At 53.0% G+C, this 21348-nt stretch overlaps 1 protein-coding gene across 2 annotated transcripts in view; it reads left to right on the forward strand.

Annotated features, from left to right (window-relative positions):
• The first annotated feature begins 633 nt into the window (after positions 1-633).
• Positions 634-21348, forward strand: part of IL16 (interleukin 16) — a 97864-nt gene continuing 77149 nt past the window's right edge. Inside the window, exon 1 of one of the 2 annotated variants that reach the window (XM_047736113.1) lies at positions 634-1075. In XM_047736113.1, the coding sequence (XP_047592069.1) occupies positions 1036-1075 (40 nt within the window). In that variant the 5' untranslated portion in view covers positions 634-1035. Of the gene's footprint in view, positions 1076-10951; positions 11182-21348 lie in introns of those variants that run through there. The other variant, XM_047736114.1, reaches the window with a different exon arrangement.

Here is a 21348-nt window from a genome sequence, read left to right on the forward strand (position 1 = left end):
TTCTTCCCCAGTTTCCAGCTCTGACTCTGTGCTCACTTATTGTATATTCTTTTGGTCTCTTCGGTGGGGAATCCAAGGATTTATATAACCCAGCAATCAAGTTGGTCACTTAAAATAATAGTACATCTTGTCCAAGTCTAAAAATAAAATCTCCTGGTATGAGAAGGCAAACAGGGGAAATCAAGTAGAGTTGGCAGAATGCGTTTTATAACCCAGCAAGCCAGGGCTCGCGCCCACTTTTCTTTTCTGCCTGCTTGTCCCGACCTGGGTGGGAGTCAGAGCGCCTTCTGTTTGTCCTGATGAAAGCCAGCCTCCACCTTCCCCGGGGCCCAACTGCCCTTCTGGGGACACAGCCTGCATTCACCAGGAGCGGCTCTGCCCGAGCCCTTAGCAGATTTTATGAAAGGCGTTTTCACTTGGATTAAACAGGCGCTGTGTTTGTGTGTGGTGTGTGTGAAGGAGAAAATGAATCACTTCAACTCTGGGCAGGGATTTTAGGTGTTGTGTTTGTCGCTCGCAATTACATAAACACACCAGAACTCATTAAAAAAAAAAAAAAAGTCGGGAGGTGGGGAGCAGAGCCTAGCACTGGGTATGATCTAAACAGTTTAGCACATTTTCCATACATTCGACCTCAGAGAGGGCTGTATTCAGTCCGCTCCCAACAGAGCCTGAGTCCAAAGGAAAGTTTGAGGTTTTACATTTCTGTTTGCGGTACAGGAAAAGGCTTGTGATCGGAGGTCTTGATTCAGTGAAATAACATTGCCTTCGTGAGCATTTGCTTTGCAAGAAGGGCAGGGGTTGGAAGCAACCGTCGTGAGACTTTAAAGATTTGCTGGCAGAGGGAAAGGGATTTTTTCCCTCCCTCCCTGCCGGGGAACAACAGTCCTAACGAGGAGCTAGCTACTTCGCAGTTTTAACTCACACTCAAATATTCCCCGCCCTGAAGCTGCCGGCGATCCCTGGGACGTCTCCATCGGGCTGGGGCTCTGAGGGGCTTTCCGTGACTCAGCCCCATCCTCAAAGCCCCGCGGCATGAGTTTACAGAAGAGAATCTTCCTTCGGAGGGAGAATGGTAAGTGCAGCTTCTTCTCAGGGGTTCCTGGGGGAGCCGGGGATGGACAGTTTGCCTCTTCTCGGCATCCTCCGGGAGGGCTCTGGAAAAGCACGACTTGGGTTCTGCCGTACGTAGAGTGTGTGTGTGTGTGTGTGTGTGTGTGCGCACGCGTGCGTGCCCCTGTGAGGTGCAGCAGGACACATCCCTGTCTGTCTGCATTGTCATTGTGAACCGGCTGTGTGTGCACTAGGGTGCTTGGCAGAAAGGTGAGGGGTGACAGTGTCCCAGGTCCCCTGAGGGGACGAGAGGGAGCCTGGGCTGGTGCAGTGGGTTTTTATGAACCCTTGCTTCCTCTGTGAATGTTGCTGGCAGCGCTGGAGGGGGGAGGGGGCGCGGCAGACACATCCCTGTCTAAACGCATAGCTGTCAGGGTCCCCCGCTTTGAGCTCTGGTCCCAGCAGGAAACAGAACAGAAGAGGCAGCTGCTCAGCGTCTCCGGGAGAATGGAGCAGGGGACCTCTGAGCCTTGCAGGGCTGGGCACGGGGAGGGGAGAGGTGAGGCTGGGAGGGGCTGTCCTTGCTGCCTTTCTGCAGGTATGGCCCAGTAGATCTGAGTTTGTTTCTTCAGCGACCTCCTTTTGCTCTGGAAACATAAATAAACAGGCACCAGGGAGAAGGATGTTAACCCTTCTGCCCAAATTTTAAAGTCAACACTGGCGGAACCTCAGCTCTGTTGTAACTTTGGCATAAGAGAGTAAACACATGGTTTTCTTTAACAGGGGGAATGAGACAAGTCAAAGGCACACTCTGACTGTTCCAGCTGCAGGGAGATATGGAAGATAGGGCGAGAGCCCGGGGGCCCATTGGGTAGGTTCCTTCAAAGCATCTCTGAAGTTGGAAGGAAGGCAGTGGCATGTAGGGACCAAGAACCGAGCTGTGGGGTCCAGCCACCCGTCAGAATGTCTCCCTTTGGCCATAGACCATGTGGATGCATTTACTGGGGAGTCTTCAAGGGCTGGGCTTGATCTGGTATTCAGTAGGTGCTCAGTATTTGGGGAAACCATTTTATTTCTGGGGAGGCCTTGCTACTTCCTGTCCCTGGCTGCGTCTCCAGGTCTGGCTGGGTTTACTGGTAAGATGCTGGGGCAGAGATCTGTGCAGGAAGGTCATTGGAGAGTGTCCCTAGGGACACCACCTGTATCTCCTTCCCCCAGAAGGAGAAGCTGCACAGGACACAGCTGAGACCCAGCTGATCCCATGGGTTTTGTACCCCTGTAATGACCTGTCACTGCCTGTGGGCTGGCCCAGTTCTGGGGCACAGACTTCGGCAAAGCAGCTGTCCTCAGCAGAGAGTAATTCTTGCAAAGAGACTCAGCTGAGACAGCTGCGGGCCGCCCTTTGTCAGCTGTGGGGAGGAATGCCTCTGTCCTGGGTCTGGGGGCCAATCTGGGGACACCCTACAACCCCCTTAATAGCGATGAGTAAGTCCCTTTTTCTCTGAGTTCAGCTGCAGGATAATTGGGGATTAAAAGCACAAACACCTGTCCAGCTAAAGCCTTACCCTGCCACATGACCTGGGGAAGCCCTTTCCCATTGTGGGGGCTCACTGTCCCCATCTAGAAGGTGGACAGAAGGCTAGAAGTGGAGTTGAGCTGACCTCTAGGAAGGCTCTAGTCCTGCCATCTCACAGGTTTTGAACACGAGACGCAGCGGTTGCTTGTAGCCCCAAAGGTCATGTGATCCCTCCGAAGGCGCTTCCACTCCTCCTGCTGGAAATGGAGCCACCATACCTGGGGGGCCTCGTGAGTGCCCACGGCCTGCGGTCGGCAGGGAGGGACTCTCAGAGGGGGCTCGGCATGGGGCTGGAGCATACGGAGTGGGGTCTGTGCCCACGGAAGGAGTCGAATGGCATGGCACACCGCCGTACTTCTTCGATAGTCAAGAGTTGCATAGTGGGGGACGCCTGGGTGGCTCAGTTGGTTAAGCAGCTGCCTTCGGCTCAGGTCATGATCCCAGCTTCCTGGGATCGAGTCCCATATCGGGCTCCTTGCTCGTCAGGGAGCCTGCTTCTCCCTCTGCCTCTGCCTGCCGTTCTGCCTGCCTGTGCTTGCTCTCTCTCCCTCTCTCTCTCTGACAAATAAATAAATAAAATCTTAAAAAAAAAAAAAAGAGTTGCATAGTGGTGCCCAGGACAATCATGCGTGCACTGAGTCTGTTGCCCACCCCCATCCTGCTGCCCATTTTCTACCTACTTTTCAATCTGCAAAGAATGAAGTCACTTTCTCAAACACTTGGAACTCCTTTTCAACCACTTACTTGGGATGTTCTAGGCTGCAGACCCTAGGCTGGTTTCCGGGGATCAAACGGGACTTCTGAGACAGATGATCACACACACATAACTGTACGGACAAGGAGAGTTGGGTGTGTTGGGGTGCTCTGATGGAGAACTGACCTGGTCTGGTGGGCCAGGGAGGCTCCCCGAGGTGGTGCTCTTTGAGCTGTTTTCTGAAGGGTGTCTGGGCGGCCAGTGGGGGAGGGGTGGAGAAACCAGCTCTAGGTAAAGTGCACGGAGCCTTGTAGGAAAGGGATGAGAGAAGAGAACTGTCCCAGATCTCACCAGCTTATGAGCTACCGTGAACATTTCTAGGGTACTTCCACCCATCTGTTTTCTTTGCAGCATTTAAGAAGAATAATCATGGGGACACCTGGGTGGCTCAGTCGGTTGAGCGTCTGCCTTTGGCTCAGGTCATGATCTCGGAGTCCTGGGATCGAGTCTCACGTCAGGCTCCCTACTCAGCGGGGATCCTGCTTCTCCCTCTGCTGCTCTCCCTGCTTGTGCTCTTACTCTCTGACAAATAAAGAAATAAAATCTTAAAAAAAAAATAAAAATAATCAGGGTGACTTGTTAGCTCAGGAAATACAAGCTTTTGCTGGAGAGTTGAGGCCTCAAGACGCTTCTCTGCGAGCGTGAGCCTGTCCCCTGTGTCCCGCACACCTGGAGGGCAGCCCCCGGGAGTGTCTCTTGTGAAACCAGCCTCTGTCCCTCCTGAGCAGCCATCAGCACCAGACACCAACTCCTTTGACCCTCCCTGCAACCCTGGGAGGCAAACGCAGTTGTCTCTCTAGGTGAACAGAAATGAGGCCGGGGGACTTTCTCCCAGTGGTTTGTTTCCTTCTAAAGCCCGTGTTGCTAGCATGCTGTAGGGACCGTGACCGAGCAGCATCGATGGTGACCCTCACATGCGCACAGACTCATTCCACGCGGTGGCATTGGTTCCTGCAGTCAGCGGAACCCCCACCTGTATGGGCTTAGAAACTCACTACTGATTTAACCATTCCCCAAATTATGGCTTCTCTAACTGCTCTCCATTGTATTTCTTCTGAAATATTACAGTTAAAAATCATTCAAACGTACAGAAGAGTGGAAAGGATTGCTATCAGGGAGCATATCCCACTATTTAAATTCTGCCAGCAACAGTCTCCTCTACTTGTCTTCCCACGTGTCTGTCCATCCTGCGGCCCGTCTGTCCGTCCATGCATCCTCCTTATTTCTCGGACACATTTCTGGAGGAGTTCTAGGCATTCCCTGCCCTTCACGTCTAAGCACCCAGCAAGTGTGTCATCATCCGAGTTCCGTGCTTGCTCACTGTTCTTGTAGGTAGAACATACAGAGCCGGAACGTGCACATCTGGAGGGCGCCGTGCGATTCGTTTTGGGAAAAGCAGACGCAGCTCAGTAAGCCCAGCTCTCGGCACCCTGCGGAGTGCTGCGCCCAGGACACTCTCCCGAGCCCCTTCTCAGTTGTGTTCGGTCTTTTACTAATAATATATTACGTGTCACTAAATTTAAACATGGAGTTTGTCAGACACAGTACCTGCTTTGTCCTGCCTCTGTGTGGGGCAGAACTCTAGGCCATACGGCCCCCGCTGTGCGGGACCAGCCTCCTGATGAGCTCAAGGGCCGACTTCAGCTGGGGGCTGCCAGGAGGGACCCCCAGCGGCAGGTTGCTCTGGGCTGAAGGGAAGCAAGACACTCTGCTGCTGGAGCAGTGCGTCCCCCGGCGGGCGTGGCGGCTGGGCTCTGGGTTCTGACGAGGGGTTGGTACGGGTGACCCAGCGGGTGAGCAGCAGCGGCCCCGGACTCCTGGTCCAGTGCTCCGTCAGGACATACTCCACCTCCAGCCCCGCAGCGCGTCACGTCCCTCTGTCTCGGTCTGTATTCCATCCCAGTCTGTGCGTCTAGCCGCAGATCCCTCTCTCCCTCTGGCTTCCCTCCCTTTTTTTCTGTTGCTCCTTTTCCCCTCTCCTCCTCTCTTCTCATAGCTGTTGAGCCCGCACTCTTTGGGGGATAGCAAGGGCTACCGAGAGGTGTGGGATGTGGTCCCTAGCACAGAGGAGCTCACGCTTGCTGGAGAGGACATGCACGAGCCAGTCCGCATGGAGGGCTTCGGGACTGCAGGAGGGCAGCTCTCGTTGGGGCGAGCTGGGAGGGGCATCAAGGAGGACTTCCTGGAGGAGGTGACGCTAGGTCAAACCTTGAACACTCTCCAAGGGCTGGCCAGGAGGCAGGGGTCTGGGAGTGAGACAGGGCAGCGCAGGGTGCGTGCAGCAAGGTGAAGAGACGGGAGGAAAGCGGGAGCATCTGTGGGGAACGTCAGGCACGGGCGAGACCAGCCCGTGACCTTGGGCAGGGATTTTAAATTTTTGTTTATTGAGTCAGTCATGTCATGACAATAACAAATTAAGAAAAGAAAGTCAGGATTTCTTCATCTTTGCAGATATTGCTCTCTGCTGCAAGGCAGGAAGCAGCGCTCTTCAGATAACTGTGTGGGCTGAGAGAGGAGGGGGTCCAACTGCCTCGCTCCACAGTGTGAGGGTGGGGTGGGCGGGCACCCTGGCTGGCGGGGCCTCTGGCGTCCTGTCAGAGACCCGGAAAACAGGGACTCGACACCCCAACGTGAGCACGCAGACCCAGGGGTCCTGCCAACGCTCCGAGGAGAGGAAACCCTCGTCCCTCACTCCTGCCCTCACCCCCGCGTGTCGCTGACTAACACCTGGCCTTCTCGGGGCCAGGTGGAGGGGAGGCCAGGCCAACAGTCCTCCTGATCTTGGCCTCGAAAAATCACCAGGCAGCCCAGACTGCTCCCTCCCGCAGTGGGCGTTTAACCCTTTCTAAGCCCGTGCTGGGCTGCCTGGTTCGAGATTTCCAGACGGCTCAGCTCCGCTCCCCGACTCAGCTCATGCTCGCGGACGAGGGCTGCTGGGACCCTGTGGACACACAACCCTGGGCTCGAATCCCGGCTCTGTCGCTTTACCACTGCACTTCCTCTCTCTCCCTGGCCGGGCAGGGAAATGGGGACAACCGAGGGCACCCACCCCGCAGGCTCATCGTGGAGCCAGACTGCGTGCCCAGCTCTTGCCCAGCGTCTGGCCCACGGCGAGTGTGCGCACAGAGGGTGTCCATCAGCCAAGCCCGCAGCCCCACGTGCTTTCCTCTCACGCCATGCCCATGGACGAATCCACGAGCCTCTGCGTGTCCAGGCCGCGGGGCTGTTGGGGCTCCTAGAATAAACTCTCTTCCCTTGGAGAGACAGTCCCACTATTTCTTAATCCTGGTGAGGAGCTAGGACGGAGAGTGTGGCCACGCTTCTTGAGTTCTGTTTAAAGCTGTGCCTAATCAGATTCATTTGATTAAGAAACTATCTGTAAGAGATCTTCGTAGGCTCTAAAATGCAAACAAATGTGGAAGCTCGTTACACGGCATTAGTCACTCATTTACTCGTTCAGTCGCGGCTGATTGTTTGTTGAGCCCTTAGGGGCCGAACGTGTCCTCGAGCTGCAGACCCTGTAGGCTGGCAATGTCTGTCGGGGGGCAGACCGCTGACACACAAGCACCCAGACAGTTCAACAGCACCTCTGGGCAGTGGCAGGTTCCCCAAAGAGGGAAAAATGGAGGTGTACTGGGGAGTGCCCAGGGGCCGGTACAGATGGAGTGGACAGGAAAGGCCACATGCAGGACATCAAGACAGGAAAGAGCCCACCATGTGCAGATCTGGAAGCAGAGCCTTCCCAGAAGAGAGCAGTTTGGACCAGCATGTTAGGGTGACGTGGGCTCAGCGTGTTCGAGAAAGGGAAGACGACCAGGGCTAAGGTCGTGTAACTCTTTTGGGATATGGTAAGGCATTGGGATGTGATTTGGAAAAAGTGACACAAAGTCTTGGGTGAATATGTGGGGCCTCTGGCCCGTAGACGGCTTGTTCCTAACGACGCTCATGCTCCCACACTATCAGAGAGGTTTAGGAGGGGGACCAGACTGCAGAGGAGTTGGCTGGTCCCCAGGGAGCTGCCTCTGTCCATCCCTGTGATTGTACATCTGGCCAGGGGCGGAAGTCCTGGCTGCAGGGTCCCATTCTCCGGTGCTGGGCCCCGGATTCCTGGGCTTTTGCAAATGAATGGATGATGGTGACAGTTCTGCAAACGTGAATCTGGGAGGAAGAGATGGGAAAGAGGCAAACCCAGAGCGCTGCTTGGGGTGGGAGTCTTGGGGATCTCTGGTCAGTCCCCAGGGGGAGATGCTGAGCAGGAGGCAAGAAAAAAGAGTTCCTGAGTCAGAAGTGAGTTCGTGGCTGGAGACGTGGGTTTGGGAGCTGTAGGCCCAGGGACAGCCTGCATGCAGTGGGACCTAATCTCATGGCATCTCAGTGAGGCTCTGGGACATGGCAAGGGTGCACGCCCGGAATGGACAACTGAGAGAAGAGAAGGCTGGCGGGAGCACAATACGTCTCTGCAGAAGTCAGTGACAATTGTCACATCAAGTAAGACCTCTCTGGTCCCGTCCTCACGACCTCAAGTTCACAGCATGAAGAATTCCTCAAGGTTTTTAAAGAATACTAGCCGGGTCTGTGCTTGGACCTCCCAGGAGCCTTGTCAGATTGTTGGATTGCTGTCCCGATTCTGCAGAAGGGAACAGTGAGGCTTGGAAAGGGCACGGGACCGGGCTAAGCTCATAGAAGGGCCGGCGCAGAAGCTGGGGTCCCTCATCTGTTGTGAGGCCAAGCATGACCCTCTTGATCTGGCTGCTTTTGGACCAGAACAGACGACCCCGTTGCAGTGTTTTAAAAAGAATGCACTTTTCGTTTTGCCTTCTGAATATTTTGATTTGTGACAGCAAATGTGTACTACTTTTACAATTTAAAAAAAGCAAGGGGAGCATCAGAAGAAATTGTGGACATAGAGTTTAAAAAAAAAATGGATGAAAACATCACCGCATAAGTAGAACTCTCGGTGTAGTCCCGGAAGACGCCGGCTCTGCAGGGAAACGTAGTAAAGGCCTCCTGGTCCCGGGGCGCGAATCCTGAGCGGACCTGCAGGGGTGTATGGGCATGTTAAGCCACCGTGTGAACACGCTCTGTGCATTACATTTTAGGGTATCGGTTGTCAAACTCTGGCAAGCATCGGAATTGCTTGGTAAAGATTTCTGGGCTCCATGGGCTGGAAGGAGCAAGGTGCTGTTTTCCTGCTGGAACGTCCGCGTCTTCCCAGACCCTGCAGGCAGTGTGGCTTCATCTGAGGGCTGCAAGGCCCACAGACGGGGGTTTCAGGTGCCGCTCTGCCCCCAGAACCTGTGCGCCGTAGGAAGGCAAGCTGCTCGTTTCTCGAACTCTAGTCGCCCCATCTGTGAAATGGGTCTAGGGATAGAACCTGCTCCATGGGGGTGAGGACAGGGAAAAAGAAACAGAGTGCTGCTCAGCGGCTAACGCATGGACAGCTGTCTGCAGAAGCCTGCCAGTCCTCACGTCACCAAAACACACACGTGTCTGTGTGTGCAAGTGTGTGCGTGTGCCAGGACACAGAGGCGATCACATGCAGGTGAACCTCGGTTTTCATGCTACGGGAAGGTGAAGACGCAGGTGGAAGGCGCACGGGTGCAGTGTCCTTGGGGGCGTGCTGCTTCTCCTGCGGGCCCATCCCTCATGAGCTCTGTGCTCAGAGTCTTTAACCCCATCTGGCTGATGAGCGAGCTAAAGCAGAGACACGACCCAGATCCTACAGTATGACCTGGGCTACATGTGGCCTGACACCAGCTGCGCGGGCTCTCCCGCCGGCTCTCTGCTCCCTTTCTGCTGGTACGCAGCGAGCTGGCCTATGAGGTGTCAGGCGGCAGTGGGAAGTCTGTCCTTTTTCTGGAGGGGGTCCTGGAGGGCACAGATGCAGTGGTTTCCACCTTGAGGTGCAAAGCACCCTGTGTCGGTAAGGATCTGGGCAGGACCTCACCCGTACCTTGGAACAAATTCGCCATCTGCTAGTTAAGCAAGACAGGTCATCTGGTAGTAGGACAAGGCGGGACTGGATGCAGCATGGGTCATGGTGGCCAGAAGTGGGGGGCTTAGGCTTGGTGTAGGAGGGAGGCTGTGGGGTCTGGGAAAGGTGAGGCTGGCCTCCAGAGGCCTGGGGTACTGCATCAGTCCCAGCCTTTCTGCCAGAACGAGCACGACAGCCCCAGGAGCCGCTGCCTGGGCCCAGGCCCCAGCTGTACTGTGCCCAGGGAATGGAGAGAGTCTGCATGTGTGCATAGAAAAGCTAGCACTGACCAGGGCCTCCACCTCTTGCCCTTGAGAAGTTCCTCCTCTGCTGCCCTCCAGACTCAGCCCCACACTGTGCGACTGTCCCCCGCACCCGCCGACAAAGACAGCTCTGTCTCCCACGTGCCTCCCGGCGACCGTGGGCCTGGCAGCCAGCCCCGCGTGGAATTCCAAGGGCGTCCCACGGGATGCACCTACACCCTCATTAAAGCTGCCAGGAAGTCCTGAAATATTTGCTGGGGGGCACCAGGGCACATTCCACGCTTCATAAGAGGCCCCCCAGACGTCCCGGCCTGGCACATGCCATCAGCTCACAGAGCCTGTGCTGAGGACACGCGTGGGAGGACGCTCCTCAGGGGGCTGATGGGCTGAATGCCACCCTTAGATTGAGCTCCGCAAGGGGACACGTGGGGGCAAAGCACCCCAGTCACACGGCAGTCATCCTGAGAGCGGAAACAGAAGCGCCTTGTCCCTGTGGGCTGTGGCGGCGCTCCGCTCTCCCTGTGTCTGCCCCATCCCGGCTCTCTCGCCTGCATCCCCTGTGTGGCTTTGCCAAAGCAGAGTGACAGGACCTGCCCGCACAGCCTCCCATCCAGGAGGACTAGGGCCCTGCCTGAGAATCTGCATTTCTAGGAGCCAGGGCTGATCCCGCTGGCTTGGGCACCAGACTTTGAAAAGCACTGAGCAGCATCCGTTCCCGAGCCCAAGAGCCATTTTTTAGTGCAGGGACAGAGATACGGTGCCACAGACGGAGCGTGGGCTTTGGCATTGGGTGGATCTGGTATGATCCTGGCTGGGTGACCTTAGGGAAGTTGCTGGACTTTGCTGAGCCAGCGATGGGCTGTGACCCCAGGCCACCCAGTCACAGTGCTCTGCGAATTTTCGGGTGGTGATAGCTTTCACCTGTGATATGGGTATGAAAATATTTGCTACATCGGTGGCAAGACTGTGTGAGCTGATGTTTCTGTAGAGCCCCTAGCCATGCGCCGGGCACAGTGTGCACCCTGAGTCACACTCGATGCGTTCCCACTCTTCCAGCCTCTCGTGGCTTGTCCAAGGAAGGCAACACCAGGAACAAGGAGCCTTACTGGGGTTCTGGGTTCCTGGGTTGGACTGGCCTCCCGGGTGTTCTCTCTAGCCCAGCAGATGGTCGACTCTGTTCCAGGGCCGAGCAGCCCAGTGCTGGCAGCCGTCCCATCAGACCAAGTCTTTTCACGTGGAGAAATCAGATGGCCCAGGCCGGAGTCTCTGAGCAAAGCCGTGCCAGCCTGGACACATTTGCCCCGAGTCACCTGTCCAGAGCAGGTGGTCAAGCAGCGTCTGACTCAGAGCCTCCCAGCCATCGGGGCCTGGGATCCGACCCAGAGACCGGCCTCCGTTCGAGCGAGGAAGTCCGCTTCTCATTGTCAGCCGGCTCGGACCCAGGCCGCAGCCCCAGGCTGGCCCAGATTGATGGTGTCTCAGTCTCTGCTGGGCGCTTGGAGAGGAAAGTGAGGGAGGTGGCTGCTCTGGGGACCGTGTATGGGGAGGTAGGTGGGCCCAGGTGAGTGAATGTCCCTCGGACTAACAGCTGCTCTGCCCCGGAGGCTGACTTCTCTGACCTGTGTAGGGGAGCGGCTTGGTTGGGGGAGGGGCTTCATGGCCTGTTTGGAAGCTGTGCTGGGGCCTGGGCAGGAACGGAAGCCACAGTGCTTGGCTGGGAGTCATTGGGGTGAGGGGACGTGGCTGCTGTGTCCCCTGCCCTTGCTCGCCATCCCCGGGAGTTTGTCTGGGATGTCGGGCTGTGGGACCTGCTCGGTGCAGGGTCTGCGCCAGGGAGCAGAAGGGAGAGGGCGGGAGAGAGGTGGAGGTACTGGGGCAGGGTTTCCAGCTGCCACCAGGCTCCTCCTCCCTGAAGCACAGACATCTTTGACCTTGACCCTCTCTGACCTTGACTGCCTGTCAGTCTCTCCACTATCATGGTCGGGGTCCCACCACCAGTTCCCCGGGCGGTGGTCCTCCCTGATGAACGCGCTTGCGTCTTTGTGGGTGGAGGAAATCTCCTTCTCTCTGCGGACACGGGGAGCATCTACCCCTCCTCCTTCTGACAAATGAATCCCCTCCTGTAGGCGGACCCCCCCCTCCCCGCCCTGCCCGGAGCACAGCAGCTCTGTCCCAGGAGCCCAGCCCCGAGGCAGCCCGGGGAATCGCTGTCTGTGGTTCTGCTTCCCTTTCCTCGGGGTCCCCGGGAAGGACCGGAGTGTTCCCGGCTTGCCAGCTCCTCCGTTCTCCCTTGGTGTCCTGCTGTAAGTGGCTCAGCAGGTACAACCTCCGTGGAGGCTCCCCCTTTCCTCCAGGCCGGGTGAGGACAGAAGCTATCAGGCTGGGCCAGGTGCCTCCACGGAAGCCCTGCTGTTGGTTTGTTCAGTCCCCGGTGATGCTCCTGAGTCACACCCAACCCCCCAGCCCGTCCCTGTGTGTCTTCCTGCCCCAGGCACCGCGTTCTAGAATGTTTGCAGGTGGCATTTTGCTGGAGCCTCTCAGCATCCCTGAGATCCCTGGGATGCTTTCCTAAGCGTCTCGGCTTAGGAAATGTGTCCCCAAAACGGAGAGCTAAGGTGATGTACCCAGGATCACTCAGCTAGAAAGTGGCCTCCCGGGACCTTCACCCCGGCCTACTCCAAAATCTACACTCTCCACAGCTCTGATACGCACCTAGCAAATGTCTGTATTTACTAAACAAGAAAATAACCTTAACTTTCCTGGGTGAAATGTTGGGTTATCATTACCTACAGCAGGTGTTTTCTAGCTCTTTCTATCCACGGGACCTCTTCAGAACTGAAATCTTTCATGAAAACTCACATGTAAACTGTCAAAAGCAGAATTGTTCAGGCAGAAGGTGGGCCAGGAACGTGGGACCCGCCCTTCGCCAGCCTGCCACCCCCCACCCCTGCCATCCCTCCCTGGGGCCCAGCACGGACCCCAGGGTTTGGGGGTAACGTGAGGATGGAACACCCAGAACTGAAATCCACTCGCCAGCGCGATGGGGCCCTTGTTCCTCAGCAGGCTCCTCCGTCTCATCAGCCCGAGCTGGCATTTCGGTCTCTTGGCTCCTGCTCACACCCCAGCTCCGGGGCCACCGAGAGATTTGCTCCGATACGAGGACAGAAGGGTCTTTTAAGGCTTCCTGCCTTTGTGCACTCTGTTCTCTTGACCTGACACGCATTCTCTCGAACCTCCCGCCTTCCCTTCTCCAGGTGGAAAGCCCGCCTTCGGCTTTCCAGCCCCAGCTTGTGGGCTGATTCCTCGGTGAGGCCACTTAGCGAGTCACCACAGGCAGTGGCTCCCCCTTCAAACCTGCATTAGGACACTCCCACTCTCGGAGTTGTCTCCGGACCCACATATGTCTTCTCCAGCAGAGTTCAAGCCCGTGCCATCCTCCTCGACTTGCCGTCCGCGCCGGGCACACGGTGAATGGCAGGAAGCTGTTTGTTGCCTGAACAAGGGAGGAACAACACGGACATAACCTTAGCCACAACCATCTTACCTTGTATTTACACTGTCCATTCGGGATGGCAACAAATTGTCACCCATAAGATTTTTTTTGGTCCTAAGGCACAAATTAGTGCAGATAGCAACACACTCTCATCCACGGGTACAAAAAGTATCCTTGGAGGCAAACTAAACAAATTGTTCTAGGTGTGGTTAAGAGGGCGGCTTGAAGTAGGAACCACTTCTCGTTTTTCTCTTTCGTTCAAACTTTGTTGGCCCCGTCAGCTCAGCAAGGTTGCCCAGCATCTGGCAGAGACGCCGAGGGTCTCCGTGGGAGAGATTGCCGAGCAGACGGGGGACAGGCCACCACGTGTGGAGGGCAGGCTGGGGGGCAGCCAGAGCCCAGGGGAGCCGCTGGGCTGGGCACCCTTGGAGAGGCTGGAGGGCAGGGCGTGCCCCGGGGGAGCGGCTCTGGGCTGGCAGCGCCCCTGCATGGGGACCCTGGAGCTGGGACCACGCACAGAAGGGGCTCTCCTAGGGCTTGCTCTGGGTCCTGCTCTTGCTCTGTCGTCTGCATGGACAGCTGGCCAGACACCTTCTCACAGCTCTTGCAGCAGCTGGGACGGGGCTGCTCCGCTGGTCAGCGGCTGGAGGTGGCCGCCGTGGACACATCCTCACTGCGGGGACAGCCAGCACCTGTGCGGGCTCCCCGCAGACCACAGCAGCCGTCTTCTGGCAAAGCGACGCTGGGGCAAACTCGAGCCCCCTCCTCCTTCCTCTCTCTGCAGCCAGAGTAGAACAGGGGATTTCAGAATCCATCCCGCCTCCTAAATCTGCAGGGAGACAAGCAAGGGCAGGGACATTGCCGTGTCCACAAGAACATTCAGTGGCTCAGAAGAATGGGGCCAAGTGGGAAATGAAAGCAAATGTTCCCTATAAAGCGGCTGTGGGCAATCAGGGAGGGCTTTAGGAGAGTGGTTTTCAGACAAGACCCACGAATGCGCTAGAAATCAGTTTAGTGCCTTGAGACCAGCATTGCTTTTAAAAGAAAAAAAAAAATACAATGAGAAGAATAGAGTATATCAGAATGCACCAGGCTCCGAGCAAAGGCGTATTGTATATCGTTTCTGTCATGTTTTTACTTCACTACACCGTAGTAAGGGTATCGTTTCATGAAACTCTCGTCTTAGTTATCTATGTTTATGCACGTATGTGTGTTTACAAACTTTTATGTACACATGCATCTCCTATGTGTTTATGCGGTATGTATTGTGTGTAAAATGTAAATTTTTACAGTAAGACAGGATCTACAAAGTTTCAAAGAGCAATGGATAGGATTTGGAATGGAGATGGGTAGGGAGAGCATTTTAAACCCCAAATATCCCCGATCTTCTCTTCCAACAAGGTGGCCTTCTCCCCATTAGCCGAGGCAAAGATCCCAGACTGAGTCAGCCCTGAGTTCGTCTCTTTCTGTTCTTGTCTTTTCTTAAATGGATCAGAAGGGCTAGAGCAATGGAAAGGTCGGGGAAGGCTGGCAGGTCCCCAGCGTCACGTGCCTTTCCTCTCCTCGTCCTCTGAGCACTCAGTGGCCAGCTCCCGCTGGGCTGCGGGGGTCCAGCCCCTGGAGCAGGAGACCCTGGTGCGTCCTCGAGCCTCGTCCCTGCCCTCTGTTCCCCATGCATTGGGCTGATTAGTAAATACAGATAATACAACCGTGTGTACGTGTGTGGTGCATGTGGGTGTGTTGACAGAAATAGAAGTAAGATATGTCATTTCTTACCAAAATGCAAACCCAAACCCGTCTTCTTACACAGCACACACATATGCACACACACGCACACATGCACCCACGCACACAGAGACAGAGGCTGGACCACAAATTCTGCAAAATTCTTGCCGGCCAAACACTGATAATTTAGGGCTTGATGTTGCATTTCTCTGATTCTCCTCTCAGTCCGACTTTGAGATTGTAGATGGCAATTCAGTACCCCACTGCCGGCTCCCCAGGAAGGGGTCTTAGTTGTCGCCCTGGGCGTGTTTCAAGCCCTATCCCACTTCTTCTGACAAGTAGGTCTTACTTTAGGTTTGTGTGTTTTAAATTTCCGTGTTGTTGTTTTTTTTCCTTTCTTCCTTCCTAGATTGTAATGTAGTGAGGTGTACCCATTGATTATAGATTTATTATATCACTGCTTTATATTTTGATTTTTACAAAGTTTTGCTTTGCCCCACAACAATTCTTTTCCTGCTTCTGTGTAGCACAAAAAAGTCTACCTCATTCTTCTCCGCGCATGAAGAGCTGTCCCTGTATCTTCAAGGTCAGAATAGATACAAAGTAGCAGGGACAACTCACTGGGTATGTCCCAGGGATGTGGATAAGTGGGCAAACTATCCCGTTAGAGGTCGTCCAGGCCAAGTTACCACACAGAGTCCGTAAGATGTTTGGTTCGACTTTACACATTTTATCTGGCCAGGAAGCACTTTCCCACACTACATGCAGGCGTCCCCAGTCATTCGGTAATTATCGAGCGATTGGTAGGTGCCACTGGCTGAGTCGGGCCTGGCGGTCCAGCTCTGAACACGGGGACAAGCGCCTGCCGGGGTCAGACTCGGGCTGCGCTGCGGGGAGAGCGGGTTCTCAGAGAGCACAGACCCCTCCCCGCCAGCTAAGACAGCGCTGGGGTCTGGAGAGTGGCGTGGTTGGTTCTGAGCAAGTTTTACCTAAGGAGGAGGCATGGAGAGTGGTGAGAATCTAGCTCAGTCAACGGAGACCGAGGACGTGCGTGGCGTGGGCAATGCCTGTGCGGGCCCGCGGGCTGGGGGCGGGGGGCGCTCAGGAGGCTCCCGGGCCAGTGATCCAGTGAGGATTCCAGAAAGGAGCAGAGCAAGAATGGGTCCACCAGGCTGATGACGTCAGAGCTGAAGCCAGGCCACCGAGAAGACTCCTGTCCATTCAACCAGTCACGTTCTTAGCGGGACCATCTGAGAGGACGCACAGGAGAAAAACTGCCTGCGAAGCAATGGTGTGTCATTGTCCCCAGACCTTTACGTGCTCTGAAGCACGGAGACTGGGAGGGCGGCATCCGGGAAGGAGCGAGGGAAGGCCCATCAGACATGGCAGCACGCTTGGAACGGACAGAGAGGAAAGACAAAGTCCCAGTATTGCACTCAGAGACTCTCTATGGAGCCACCAGCAACCTAAAATCAGAGTGCGTGACCTCTCGGTCACTGAGGAGGACTAGAAAGGGAGATTGACTGGACGGGGAAGCAAGGAAAGGAGGCAATGAGGAGCCACACCTAGAGAAAACATGGCGGAATGAAGATGTCTGGATTCGGAGGAAGACATAACGTTCTACATTAAATACGTGTGAGGTGTATGGTGGGTGACGTAAGACATGAGGTCGTACCTTTGTTGGCCTTTGTTCAACGTGGGGCTGAACCATGTGAGTTCACATATATGTGGATTCTTTTGGAAAAAAAGTGCGGTGTGGTAGTGTAAGTGGATTTTTTCTTCCTTATGATTTTCTTAACCGCATTTTCTTTTCTCTAGCTTATGTGATTGTAAGAATGCTCTCTGAGGTACATAATTTACACAAAATGTGTGCTTATCAGCAGTTTATGTCGTCGGTAAGTCTTCTGGTAAATGGTAGCCTGTTGGTAGGTAAGTTTCTAGGGAGTCGAGAGCCAGGTGTGTCGCTAGCCCCCCTGTTGTTCAAGGGTCATGTGTGTATTTAAAAAAGACTCCCAGATTCAGCTTAAAAAATAAATGAAAAAAATTAAAAAAAAAAGAAAACTGAAAAAAAAACCACATTCTCCCTCCCAATCTAGTTCCATCCCTCTTTTAAGAGACACATTTAAAACAAAATTGCATCAAATGAAAAGGGATGGAGCAAATGCCGATGAGAAGAAAGTGGGATAGTGGACCAGATAAATATGGCGTCAATCAAGAAGTACCTCCCACAAAAGGACAAAACGGAGAACACAAAATGGAGACACGGACATCAGAGCACTTCACACACCCGATAAAGCCAATGGCGTACACAAAACAGAAATGTTTAGGATATGAGAAACGCGATGTCAAATTTGAATGCACAGCAGTCTAACCCTTGTCAGATTAAGCAGATGAAATATAAGTAAGGAAATGGAGGTGTTGAATTGCATGACTTCAAGACTGGGTATATATGTATATACATGTATCTTAATATCACATTTGGACACATACATCTTTGAAGTTTCAAACAGAGAATTCTAATTCTTTGGAAATGTGCACGCCACATTGAAAACACTTAGTCATGTTGCATACTGGCTGGCAAAGTAAACCTCAATAAATTCCACCAAGTAAAAAATGTCCAGGACACATCCTGTGGCCACGATGCAATTAAACTGGAATTTTCTAATAAAAAAAATTATAAGAACAGCAAGGCTGCCTCTTGGAGTTCTGACCATAAGACATGAATGAGGACAACAGCAGTCCCCTGCAGAACGGAGCCTAAGCTGGAAATCAAAACTACAATTTATGAAATTTTGAAATTATGAAAATTTGAAATTATGAAAAATTGAAATTTCATAAAAATTCATGAAATTTATGAAACAACAACTGAAAGTCATGTTTCAAAATCCATGGGGTTGCAGCCACAGGGACATTCGGAAGAGGAGTTCTAGCTTTAAATAACGGTGATGATGTCGGCAGTACTGGGAATCACAAGTAGCCTATAAGCTGTGTGAAGGGCTTGACATCCAGCATTTTAATTTATTCTCACAAAGTTGCCATGGGGTGGCCACCACAATCATCTGCATTTTACCAAGAACGTGACTGAGTCACAGAAAGGTCAAGCAGATGTTCAAGGTCAGACACTTAGTAAATGATTGCACTGGGATTTGAACCCAGATTGAGCTGGGCTCTGAAGTCATAGCAGGTGACAACGGCACGCTATGCTGTCCTCTCTGAAACAGGAAGAACAGATCTGAGGCAATCAAATATGAAGCTGTAGAAGGTAGAAAAAAGAAAATATCAGAAACACAGGGTGGGGGGTTGTTGAAGGAGTAAAACTCAAGCAGAAATAAATGTAACAGAAAGCAAACCAAAAAGAGGAGATGTTTGCACTGGTTCTTGGACTCAGTCCTTTGGAAGTGCGGATGGCACTATCTCCTCGAGTCAGAGCAGAGAGGAGGGCGACCGACAGAGCCCGTGCACAGAGTTCTGCAGAAGACTTTGCAAATTCATGGGCAGCTCCACGCTAATAAATACAAAAAGCAAGTCATCGAAATTGACGAAGGAAAAGACTTTTGGAAAAAAATGAGTTATCCGATAACCAAGGAGAGCTTCAAGAAACCACCTCAAAAGCAATGCCAGAGCCAGAAGATTTTATGGAAAAGTTACGTCAAGCTTTTACTAGATGTATCTTAGATGATCCAACCATTTCAGAGTGTAGGAAGGGATGTCAGCGTCCCAAATCTTTTATAATGCCAACACGACCCAGGATGATGATGGGCTGTTTCTGTCTGGGGACATAGACACAAAAATCCTGAGCAAAATATAGGCAAGTGAGTCCTGGTGTTTAGTAAAAACTGTGAGTTGTGAGCCAGTGGGACGTGAAATAACATCAGAGTACAGGTGGCCCAGCCTCACGACGGCCAGAGGTTCCTTCCCGCAGACAAATCGGAAGAGGAAAGGGACGTGCGTATGCCAAGGAGCTGAGATGGCTTTTAATAAACACCCATTCTTGGGGGAAATGCTTCCCAAGTTAGAAATAGTAGAATATGTCCTCGATATAATAAAAAATAATTTTTTCCCTTGATACAGCAGTCCGTATCCTACCTACCATCAAATGCTTGCGGGAACTTCCCTCACTGTCTAGAAAAAGACGTGGCATGCACCTGTGTACCATTGTTTACTGATGTCCTGCCTGGAAACTTCCGTGATATTAAAAAAAAAAAAAGGAAATAAGTAGTATATGCATTTTTAAATGAAGTACAAATTTTAAAAAGATTTTATTTATTTATTTGAGAGAGAGAAAGAGTGCGAGATGGAGAAGCAGACTCCCCACTGGACTGGGAGCCCGATGCAGGACTCCATCCCAGGACCCCGGGATCATGAGCTGAGCCGAAGACAGATGCTTCACCGATTGACCCACCCAGGCACTCTTAAATGAAGGAAATTTTTAACATTCAGTTAGAATCAGTTGGAAACTCAAAAGAAGCTGTTGAGGACCTAGGGTTTGAGGGAGTATGAGAGATCTACAAGGTTGTCAATTATGAGCTAAATATGCAAAACTTGTGACTTACTTAAGGACAAGCAATACCCAACTAGAAAACTTATTTCACAAATGGTACCGTTCCCAGTAGAAACAGAAGCACTGGGGAATAAATGTAATTAGAGATATGTAGAGCCTAAATGAAGAGTATAAAATTTGATTGAAAAGAAAATTTTTAAAAAATGAAGAAATGTTCTCAGGTGGGAAGACTTTCTCCTCAAGTTCATCTGCAAACCCCAGGCGATCTTAATAAAAATTTCAACCGGATATTTCAGAGCCTGAGAAAAATCGCTGTAAAGTTAACCAGAACTACCTGTGGGCAAAAATTTGCCATAAATTTCAGTTTTGTTCTCCAAAACAGGAACCTTTATTTTTCTGGTTCTGAGTGTGAAACACAGTATAAGAAAAAAAAGATCAGGCAAAGAAATTATTAAGTAGGAAGAAAAAGCTTTCTGTAAGATCCCCCGGCACTTTATGTATCCTCCGGAAAAATCATTAACACTTTGGTGTTCGCTAATATAAGTACATTTCTGAAAACAAACCTGGTCTTTAGAACCGTTTTACAGTGTTTCTCAGCATTGTGGTATAGGGCGGGCTTCTTTCCGTGCCCACATATGGAGATTTCTTTTTTTTTTTTTTTAAGATTTTATTTATTTATTTGACAGAGAGAGAGAGATCACAAGTAGGCAGAGAGGCAGGCAGAGAGACAGGAAGGGAAGCAGGCTCCCTGCTGAGCAGAGAACCGGATGCGGGGCTCGATCCCAGGACCCTGAGATCATGACCTGAACTTAAGGCAGAGGCTTAACCCACTGAGCCATCCAGGCGCCCCATACGGAGATTTCTTACACGCGTGTTATTGGAGGCACGATTCATCGCTGACTGTGCACAACTTAACACAATCTCTCCCTGACGGACATGTAGGTTGCTTCCACTATTTTGATTTTTTTGCCTTTCAGCTTGGTACCTCCTGGGGGAAATTCCCTCAGTTTCCTTGGGGGTGAGCACAGTCGTCTGCACTCAGGGGGCCGTCCGTGAAGCCATAAAGGGGCTGCACATGGCACTTGAGGCTACGTGGTCACCTCAGTGTCCCAGCCTGCAGCCGGGACCTTTGTGCTCCTGCCTGTCCCTCCTCCCCGTGACAGACCGCCTCGTGTGTGGCAGCAGCGTTTCCTGAGTGTCTCCTATGAGCAGAGCAGAGCTCTGGGCACTGGGTTCAATAAGGAGTGTCCTTAGTTGGTCCCTTCCGAACAGGGACTTCCCGGATACTTCCCAAGAGGAATTATACCTTCAGCCTTTACCACATTGGAGGGAATCCGTATATTGAAGGGGAAAGGGCCGCCCCACTTTGTCCTTTGTCTCAGAGGCCTGGGTGTTGGGGAGGGCATCCTGATGACCCCATTCGTGCCTGCGTGTTGAGGGCTGAGATGACCTTCCTCCCAGGGAGCTGAGAGTGCAGCCGTCCAGGTGAGGGGCGCCTCCCAGCGTCTTACCCGCCTTCTAGGCTCCTCCAGAGAAACAGTTTCCAAAATGTCTTTCTGGTGGCTCGGCCTTGTCAGCTACTCTGAGAGGCGGCCCATGGGGCTCCATGTCCCTGTGATGTCAGCCGGCTGCCTGGAGTCCTTCATTCTGTGGTCCCAGGTGGGGGACCTTCTCCTAGAGTCACAGAACCAGCGGGTGAGGAGGGATGGATGGATAGAGAGAGAGAAGGAGAGGGAGACACAGAGAAAGACACGTGTTCTGAGGGGTCGGCTCACACAATTATGGAGAAGTCCCACGATCTGCCAGCCCGCAAGCTGGAGGCCCCGGGAACCGCTGGGCGTACTCTACGGCAAGCCCACAGCCCCCGAGAACCAGGACAGCCAACGTGTAAGCCCTAGTCCGAGTTCAAAGACTCCAGAACCATATCCCAGGGCGGGAGAGGATGGGGTCTGTCTCAGCACGAGCAGAGCACATTCGCCCTTCCTCTGCCTTCTGTTCTATGCGGACCG

The sequence above is a fragment of the Lutra lutra genome, chromosome 7, assembly GCF_902655055.1.
Source record: "Lutra lutra chromosome 7, mLutLut1.2, whole genome shotgun sequence".
Lineage (NCBI taxonomy): Eukaryota > Metazoa > Chordata > Mammalia > Carnivora > Mustelidae > Lutra > Lutra lutra.